Source organism: Calidris pugnax, unplaced genomic scaffold, assembly GCF_001431845.1.
Source record: "Calidris pugnax isolate Ruff unplaced genomic scaffold, ASM143184v1 scaffold28, whole genome shotgun sequence".
Lineage (NCBI taxonomy): Eukaryota > Metazoa > Chordata > Aves > Charadriiformes > Scolopacidae > Calidris > Calidris pugnax.
The window spans coordinates 19,435,052-19,445,289 of NW_015090842.1; the positions used below are offsets into that span (position 1 = coordinate 19,435,052).

Genomic DNA, 10,238 nt, shown 5'->3' on the forward strand with positions numbered 1-10,238 from the left:
AGGAGAGCGGCGGATGCAGGGGCTGGGGTGGGAGGGAAGCAGAAGAGGAGGGGCGTGAGGAAGCTGAACCGCAGCCGCTTTCCCTCTGCTCCAGGCTCCCAGGGCAGCTGCATCCTCAGCCCCGCTGGCACAGACCTCTCCTCTGCCACCAGAGCTCCTCCAGGAGCCACTGCCAAACCTGCAGGCACCTCCCGGATAAGGAAATTCCTCAACCTCCTTTTTTGGCCAGTTCACAGAAGAATCAGCACCAGAGAGAGACAGAGCTTGGAAAAATCATCTGAAGACAACTGCTCCCCAAAGGAAAGACACTGCATCGGAAAACCCAAGTCTCTGGCCCCCACTGACAACCACTGACCTGCCCAACTGCAGCCAGGGCTACAGCAGCAGCTCCTGCCCTTCCAAGCAGCCTGGCCCCATGGAGGAGCAGGGAGACAACTTCGTGCTTTCCCTCGGAGACAATACCAGCAAGTGCCGCCTGGAGACCAACCAAACACAGGCCCCAACGCGCTGGTCAGGAGCAACCAGGGGTGGCCCAGAGGTGGTGATTGTACCGGTGCTTTTTGGGTTGATTTTTCTCCTGGGAATGGTAGGAAACACATTGGTGTTGGTTGTTTTGGGGCGCCTCCGGCCTGGGGGGCGCCCATCGCGCAGCGCTACCAACATCTTCATCCTCAACCTGAGCATTGCAGACTTCTCCTTTCTGCTCTTCTGCGTCCCCTTCCAGGCCACCATCTACTCCCTGCCCGAGTGGATCTTTGGTGCCTTCTTTTGCAAGTGGGTTCACTACTTGGCTATGGCGACGATGCTGGTCAGCATCTTTACTCTGGTGGCCATGTCTGTGGACAGATACATTGCTGTGGTCCATGCCAAGCGTTCATCCTGCATCCGCAGCAAGCGCAACGCTGCCCTGGGCGTGGGGGTCATTTGGCTGCTGTCTCTACTCATTGCCATCCCTGTCGCCCAGCACCAGGCCCTCATGAGTGGCCACCAGCAAGCACCCAACAGCTCCTTCTGCTGGGAGCACTGGGCAGACGGTTCGACAGCCAAGCAGATGTACAAGATCACCATCCTGCTGGTGGGATACCTCCTGCCCTTGGTGCTCATCACCTGCTGCTATGCCAAGGTGGGTGAGAGGGTTTAAAAGGGCAAGTAATACTTAAATGGAGGAAAAGATCACACCCAGATTCCTGGTGGCTTGGATATGTAAGCTCAAGCTACCCAGGGAACAAATAATAGATCAAATCCTTTCCATATTCCCTCCTGGTATAGAATACTTCTCTGAAGCCGGGGGAGGGAGGGAAAACAGAGAATGAAGTTATATCAGCTCATGAAAGGGATTCCAGCTGTTGACACCCAGCCTGGCACCCAAATCCCCTAAAGATTCTTGCTGGTTTTCCTATTTTTCAGCTTTTTTTTCTCATAATAATGAGCATTTCTGGCAAGAGGAAAAGCCAATGGAGGGAGAAACTATGCAGAGTGTACAGAAACAGTATTAGAGACATCACCCCTATTTTTTTTCTTTCTTTTCTTGACACAAAGCTCTGTGTATTGCAAAGACTTGCAAAAAGAGATCTTGGGATCAAAGTTTTATTCAGCAAGAAATCACTTCCTTTCTTCTTGAGGATTACCATCACTTAAATTTTTGGTTTGCCCTTCCTGTTCTTTAGCACGTTTAAGACTGATAGAAGCCTATGAGCTGTGCTAGCACGCAGAATAATACCCTGTCATGCAGGGACTGGACTTTCTTGACACTAGTCAGTTGCAGGTCTATCTGCTTGGAAAAAAATGTTTTCCTGGAGTTTAAATTTATGTTTGTTTAATCAAAAATACATTAGTTTCAATACTAATCTGTTCTGCCATCAGCAGTGCTAAGGACAGGACAATACACTTCCATGCAAGCTAAAAATCTCTAAACTCTTGGCCTTGCTTGTCACGAGGAAAAAGCCACTAGAGCTCTTAACTCCTGTCGCTGTAGCTCCAGCTCTCTGTCCCCTCACTGTCCTACGAGAGACAGCAGCAACAGGAAGCTGAGCTGCATTTTATAGAGACACATTTTTTGTTCATTAATTGCTTTAGAAAAGGTAGTCTGTCAGCTCCAAAGGCCAAAGTATAAACATTGCCAGGTTACTGCCCTGCTGTAATCAGGTTTCAAAAGCTTGACGTATATGTTGTTAACTGAGAGTTTCCCTACAGTGCTCCAACATTCCTTAAGACTCTCCCTCTGGAAGGGGAACCCACTCCCACCGCCCCGTTCGTTACAGGACAGTCACACTGGGTGCAGAGCTGGCAGCCTGCTCTCTGCTTTTGCATAAAATCAGCCTAGAGAATAAATGCAGACAATCTGAGGCACAATCTACAATTCAAAATCCATGGAGAGACTCCTGTGGATTTCAGCGTAGTGCCAGCTGAGCTCTTGATATACACTGAGCTGCAGCTTCTGGAAACACAGCAGTTTTAATGCTTTTTCCAAACCTTGTTTCTTGAAGGAGGGAGAACTGTAGAGGACTTAGAATTGGAAGTCTCAAAGCATCAAATTAAACTTTGGTTGAAGTCATGCTAAAACAATTATTTTCATTTTTGTTGCTTGTATGAGAAGTTCAAATACTAATACACACAACTCAATTTCCCATTCAATATATTGCTCCTTTTTTTCCCCCCAAGGTTTTATACCATCTCCATACGAAAGTAAAGAACATTTCCAAGAAGTCTGAGAGATCAAAGAAGAAGGTAAATATCTTTGGTTTAATCTGTACACTGACTATAATGTAATAGTTATGTCAGGTTTCTAAAATAACCAATAGCCTTTTCAAGCTTCATCCACATGCTGAAGTGTCATTCATGCACGAGTCTTTCAGCTCAGGTTCAGAATTCGTGCTGACAGTTTGTTACATCTTTATAGACACAAGACATAGCGATACTATTGTTGAAATGTTATATTGATCTCTACACACAGCCCTGCTGGACTGCCTTTTGGTTTATGGTGCTATAATAGAATCCCACAAATATCATCTCTTTACATGGGAACCCAGTAAGATACTCAGACTATAAGAATATGGAGGTGTTTTGGGTATACCTCAGCAAGCTAAAATGAAAATACAGGAAGAACCCTGAAACTGAAGTTCTTCGGATTTGCTGCAGTTTGCATTTAAGATCTTTCTTAAGGTGTGCATCTAAGTGGTGGATTCAGATCCTACTTTGATCCCTTGGCAAGCCAAAGAACAGGGTTATCCTTGGCTCAAGCTGTATGAAATAAGCAAATAGCAAGTATTCACTGAGAAAAACGTCAAGAACAGAATTTATTTTCTTCTGTCTAAGAATCTTAGAGTGAATAAGCCATAATTAATAGAAGTTTTCAGGTAGCAAAACTCACTGTTCAGTGAGGCAACATCAGATTTACCTGATGTGAAAGGGGAAAATGCTGTTTCAGTCAGAAACATTATAAATGTTGAGTGAGCAGGGATAAATCAAATCATAGGCTATCTGGCTAGTCAAAACCAACAAGTAATGGGGTACTACCATTAGCTGCTGACAGGACAGTCAGGTCACAGCCTGTGCCAGTGGCACAGCGACTGTACAACCCAAACGAGCAGTGTGTGTGCCTCTGAGCAGAGGTGACAGCCAGCGGGCATGACAAGGGAGTGCTTTGATTTGCTCTCAGCCAACGCAGTGGCCAGTTTCAGTGGCTACCTGCCACATCAGAGCAGCCCTACAAAACGTTGCTGCCCATGACAAAAGAAATGAGGGTCATTACAGCAAACACGGCCATTTGTTTGTAAAGGGTACAAGACACTGAAATCAAAGATTTTATATGACTCCAGCAAAAAAAGACAGACACTGGCATCACAGCTGCAGCAAGCTACAGGATGTTTTGAAACACAGGACCATTTCTGGGCATGACAACTTGCATGCAGTGTTTTAATCACCAGCATTACAGGACCACCCTGTAAACCCAGATCACTCGCAAGGGGAGGAATTCTAGACACTAGATTTTCAGCATGCTGCAGCTGTAACTCATAATAACTTGGACTGGTACTGTTATTGCCATCTCTCTGCCAAAGAGACTTACTGTAATGGACACAAAAAGGTATATCCCTATACATAACATAGCCATCTGTTCCTCATCTCAGAAAGAAACCAATCTTAGTAAGTTAGTGTTTTGTACACAGCTGAGGAATCACAGAAAAATGTACAGTTCTCATCAACATAGATATCTTCATGATGACCTATTCAGGAAAATGCAGAGGTACTCTAGAAGGTTAGCTGTGCAATTCAGCAGGTTCAGTAGCATCTGAAATAAAACTCAAGTTCTTTAATACAAAAGTAATACTACCTTCCAGGTGTATCCTCTGCAATATCGTGCTACAGTTTTAATGGTCTGGTCTCTGATGCTTCTAATTGATTTTGAGCTGTTACAGAGATTTTGCCAGTCCTTTATGCCCTGAATCATAACCAAGTTTATCTACAGATTATATTTAGTTTCTACTTCTTCATTACATTCACTAACATACACTCAGTTTTGTTGTAAATACACTTAAGAGTATCAATCCATAACTGGTCTTGCACTTACACAGCCTGTAACGGTAGAACTCAACTGCTATTTGTAGTATTATCTCACAATATATAAGGTGACTATAGAAGTTATAATACACCACACAACATTTCCTTGATGGGAGTTAGAGTGTCCCCTTAGAGTGTTTTTGATCATGTTTTCTGTGTTCAGTTGCTGAGTTCACAAAGTAAGCAGAAAGCCTAACAAATACCATTTTTTTCCCATCTGCTTGTTCCTGAACCTTATTGAGATTAATGTTATTAGGCCAGCTCATCTGATTTCTAGTAGATTCTGATAAACATTCCTTTAATCACCGTTTCTAAGGCAATAAATTATGCACGGATTAGCTGCTATGTATTGCCTGCTGCAGGAACACCACCAGACCTAGATGAACCAGACTACATTGACAACCACCATGTCTAATTTTGCCTACTGACTTTCTGCTGAATGCTTATGCTGCCACAGATATACTGTGAATTCAAATTTGAAAAGCAGGAGTATCATTTCTGGGCAGACAAGCAGAAAGCACAGTCAGAGTCTTGTGTACTTAACAACTAAAAAAAAATACCTTTGACTTCACCTGTTCAAACAAGTTAATGGTACAACACTTCTTACTCCCTCATCTTAAGTATTCCCCTGGCCATAATTCTGGAATGCCCAGAAGCAACTCTTGTTCCACTTGGCGCAGTTAGGCCTAATTAAATATGTGATCATTTCAGATGAATGAAAAAAAGAAATAATCAAATACCTTCCTCTATACACACACACACACACACACGTCATCTTTCACAATTTGTCTCCTTCCAGCACTTTCTGTGTAGAAATTGCTCATTTATCCTTTCTGCTGCATTTTTAGTGTACCTATTTCAAGTATATTTTTTTATTTCAACCACTTCTCTTCACACTTTATAAGGAAGCTTTCTTGGGTAGGTTGCAGACACTCAATTCCTTCATGTGCTTTCAAAGTACACTTGAAACACACTGAGTATCAACCATTTCAAGCACATCTTCTTAAGAACACTTCACATTAGAGCCTAATAGGAAATTCATATGCGTATGTCAGTTTTGTTAAATTACCTTCCTTCATATGTACTTAATTGGTCTATTAGTGACAAGTCATTTTGTTTGGTTTTAATTCATAACCTTAATCAGAGATTAAGTGAACAGCTTTTGCTTATTCTGCTCAGAGAAGTTTGACAAATCGATCTTGCTCCACATTTGAAAGGTTAATTTAGCATCTACCTTGTTCTGAAATACGTGTGTGACTTCACTGGCTAAACCCTAATTGCCTTGATCAATCAAAAGACAGCGTAACATGACAGCAAAGTCTTCCAATATGAGGTGATAAAGTTATCTGATTCACATCTGTTACACACAGAATGTATCTTGACCACACTCATATGGAAAACAAAGCATCACACTGGTACAAAAGAGTACAGGCTAGAACTATGACCCCTCAGTTCCTATTTCATTCCTGTAATTTCAAGAAAGCAGGACACTTGAGCTATTATCCTCCTCCTAAGGGAAGGGGGTTTGGGTTTGCTCTGTTCGGGTTTTTTCCTGTTTTGTTTTTTTTTTTTTTATCTGTTTGGTTTGTGGGTTTGGGGTTGTTTTGTTTATTTCTTTTAACAGATTTAAGCAGCAAATTTTGCAAGCAGCTATTTGTTCAGATCTCACTACGTTCATCTGGGCTACGTATGTGAGTAAAGGTCTCAAAAGAATCAGATTATGGACTCAGAGTCCTTGTTGAACATGATTTTCCAGTGCAGTGAGATGATTGCTGGCATTACCACTGCAAACAGTGTGTTTTGCCGTTCAGAATTCCAGAACTATAGTATGTCTTTTGCTTTGTGTGATACAGACTCCTCAAGATAGAACACTTCCAAGACAAGACATATTTAAGAAACAAAGCAACACCATAAAGCTTAGGGAAGGGATTTCTCATAAACAGCATTCCACATGCTGGCTGAAAACACATTACTATTATTCTCCATTATAGGCTGCTTCCAAAAACATCAGGCATATCAGGCAAGTTTTTGAAAGATGTCATGGCTTATTTCTGGATCTATAGCTTCCATTGATCATGTTGGAGACTAAGCATAATAGCAGCCCCTCCAACCCTAAATCCTGTAAACACTGATAAGAGGCAGCAGGGTCATCATTCCAATTCGTACAGTTTGAGACACAGAGCACAGGAGCGCATGCAGTAAAGAAGCATAACAGGGACAAATCAAAATTCAAGCAACCTGAAAGCTCATAGAGGAGACAGTGTTTTATTTATTACTAGTACGTCCTGTGAACCTCAAAACATGTCAATCTGATAAACCTGCCCGGACAAGTTCCTGTGTAACCCACTCTAGGTGGACCTTCTTTGCCAGGCGGTTGGACTAGATGATCTCCAGAGGTCCCTTCCAACCCCATGTGATTCTGTGATTCTGTGATTTACAGAACAAGTGGGCGAGACTGCTAGATGCAGACCTAGGGCAACTTCTAAAGAAATGACAACAGCATGGCCAAATGAACAGTCCCAGTGGTGTGCAAGTAACATGCCTTACTTCCCTAGTTGCGTGGTTGTAGCAAAGAAAGCAAAATCATACTGGATTTAACTGAATCTGAGCATGTGAAGTGCATTACTGGAGTCCAGATAGTCGGTAACGTAGCTCAGCCTCTCCTTTGAGAAGATCATACTATAACAGTAATGTGTATCAATACCTTTAAAAAAAAAAGCCTTTTTTTTTTAGAATAAAATCAAACCTGCAGGACCAAAGCTTAATGAACCACAGCTTAATGAACTACAGTACTAGAAATTTGTTATTCTAAGAACTCTCTTCCTTGTTTTCTCTACCACTTCTTTGTGCCTTTTTCCGACACAACGTGGTTTCCCCGTGCCTGCCCCCCCAGGGCTGTGCTTGGCCATGGGCACAGCCTTACCTGGGGTGCGCTGGCTGCACCCCACAGAGCACCCCGCTGCCAGGGACTGTGCAGAGCTGCACATGCAGACAAGTCTGCCTGTCATGGTGGCCACCCTCCAGTCATCTGGTACCTCCCCTGTTGACCAGGACTGGTCAACAGGGGAGGGACCAGATGACTGGAGGTTGGCCAGTGTGACGCCCATCTACAAGAAGGGCCAGAAGGAGGATCCGGGTCACTACAGGCCTGTCAGCCCCACCTCGGTACCAGGGAAGGTGATATCAGATGATATGATGCTGCAGGATTCCCCTTTGCAGTTTTGGATAATCGTTTCTTGAGGCCAGCCAGCAAGATCACATACTAAGAAATCTTGTGCACCCCTCTATCACAAATAAAGTGTATTTCAGTTCTGTTATTTCCTCTCTGCATCACGCAGAGTACAGCAAGTCTATAATCTGACTCCAAGGAAAGTTAACAACGCCTTGCCTGAGAGGGTTGAAAAGTGTGTCGTAAGAGCCCAACCCTAGGAACTCTGAATGTACAGCTGCAGTAAATAAAATGATTTAACAATGGAAATTAATGCAAACCAATGTCTATTCTGATCATGAAATGACCCTGTGGTGTTTCACTGGCCTCTAGAGCACACCAGGGTTCCTCAATGTTTACTCAGTTTTGTCTTGTACATCGTTAAAGAATAAATAACAAGACTTGCAAACTGAACAACCTGAAATGCTTTTTCAAGTTTAAGCATGTTTCTGGGGATGTACATTTCACAGCTATTTTGCAAGCTCCCTTGAAAGGGCAATAGAAGTTGTGGAACCTTGAGGCCAAAAGCTACAATTAATAGACCAATTGAGCCATTTAAAGTTAACAAATTAGTACTACACTTTTCTATTGTTTAGCTACAATGGAAAGGTGAACCACACATACCTGGTGGGAAAGCAGTGTCTCTTTTTTTGTTCTCTATTCCTTTCCTAATAATTCCTAAAATTTTATTTGCCTTATTTTATTACTTCTTAAAAATTTCTGTTCTTCTAGCCACTACTTGAGAACGAGGCTGTTCATGAAACTATCATAAGCCCAAGAATCTGTTCCAAAATTGTAATGGTCAGTTCAAAGCATGTCTTTCTCTATGAAGCTGATTGTTTTCTTCCACAGCTCATATATTCACCACCTTACATACATCTACATGCAAATTAACTATTCATTGCTCCCAGAGTAAATACAAATAGAGCGGATTTGGGACATTCTGTGGAACAGTGCATTTTGAAGATCATAAAACAGCTTGAAGGTAAAACATACAGAATTCCTTTAAGGGTATTGGCCAGGAGAGACACACAAAAGTTGCACTGTAACTGCTTTTCTATATGCTGAACTATTTCTTTGTCTTCCGTTCACACAAATAGAAGGTTTTTCATATAGACTTAATGAATGCAATGTGTTCACGGCCTTGGCACTTGAGCAAGAGTAAGTAGAGCAAAGGGAAATGGGAGATCCTAGCATCCATCCAGCAAACAAATATTAATCAGAAATGAAATCCTGCAAGTTGTTTTGCTAACAAGAACCTAGGGCAGTGGGAATAGAGAGCATCATTACCAATTAGTGGATAATAGGAATATCATAATGCTCATAGGCATTTGTGAATACAAAGTGAGTAAGCATTAAGGGCATCAACAGAGGAGATTAGTGACATAATCACAGAATGAGAGATGTGCAGATGAGCAGTTCGAACACTGCAAGCAAGCCCTGAGAAGTGAAGAGCACACCTCTCAGCACGCGGTGCAAGTTGCCAAAATGAACTGATAATAACTAAAAATCTATTTGTTTCAATCCCTCCTCTTCTTTGTGACAAACAACTGCCATCTCTGATTGCAAGAAAGAAAATACAGAACAATGAAAAAGAACACTTTCAGTGTGATTTTCAGATCGCTGAAGAGCATTATTACATTTAAGTGTAATAAAAAAGACCAAAGGGCAGTGAGAAGTGCATCAGAAGTAACTAACAGATGCATTTGCTCTGAAGCAGAGGAAGCTGCTACCCAACATTTAAGTTACTTAAGAATAGATATGGTATTTTTTGAATCAGCTATGTGAAAAGATTATGTGTTTATCATTAAGCCATAAGCATTTTTCTGGAGATCATATTGTGTCTTGGGAGCTTTCTGTTAGAACTCTAGGGTAGACAGCAAAAAGATGTTTGCAAACACCTCAGGGGGAGTCGAATTTGTGAACAAAGGAGAGAACCTGGCACCATGAGAGAAGAGATTGAGTTTTCCCTTTGCACATTGGCTTTAAGAGGGACTTGGAGCAAAGGGATTTCACTGAATTTCACTGAATTTCACTGAATTTTTAGAGTTGGAAGGGACCATAGAGATCATCTAGTCCAACTCCCCTGCTGAAGCAGGATTGCCTAGAGCTTGTCAGAGCATGTGACTCAGGAGCATCCAGGCGGGTCTTGAAGATCTCCAAAGAAGGGGACTCCACAAACTTCCTGGGCAGCCTCTTCCAGGGCTCTGCCACCCTCACTGTGAAGAAGTTTCTCCTCATATTTGAGTGGAACCTCTTATGTTCCAACTTGTGCTCGTTGCCCCTCGTCCTGTCACTGGGAACCACTGAAAAGAGTCTGGCTCCATCCTCCTTCAACCCACCCTTGAGATACTTGTCAGCATTAATAAGGTCTCCCCTCAGCCTCCTCTTCTCCAGGCTAAAGAGTCCCAGCTCTCTCAGTCTTTCTTCATAAGGGAGATGCTCCAATCCTTGAATCATCTTTGTTGCCCTT

The 10,238-nt window shown here is 42.6% G+C and overlaps 1 protein-coding gene across 1 annotated transcript in view; it reads left to right on the top strand.

The window, feature by feature from the left end:
- Positions 1 to 403: 403 nt before the first annotated feature.
- Positions 404 to 10,238, top strand: part of LOC106888205 (galanin receptor type 1-like) — a 13,043-nt gene continuing 3,208 nt past the window's right edge. Inside the window, exons 1-2 of the mRNA XM_014942240.1 lie at positions 404 to 1,123; positions 2,662 to 2,727. Coding sequence (XP_014797726.1) covers positions 416 to 1,123; positions 2,662 to 2,727 — 774 coding nt within the window. The 5' untranslated portion in view covers positions 404 to 415. The remainder of the gene's footprint in view (positions 1,124 to 2,661; positions 2,728 to 10,238) is intronic.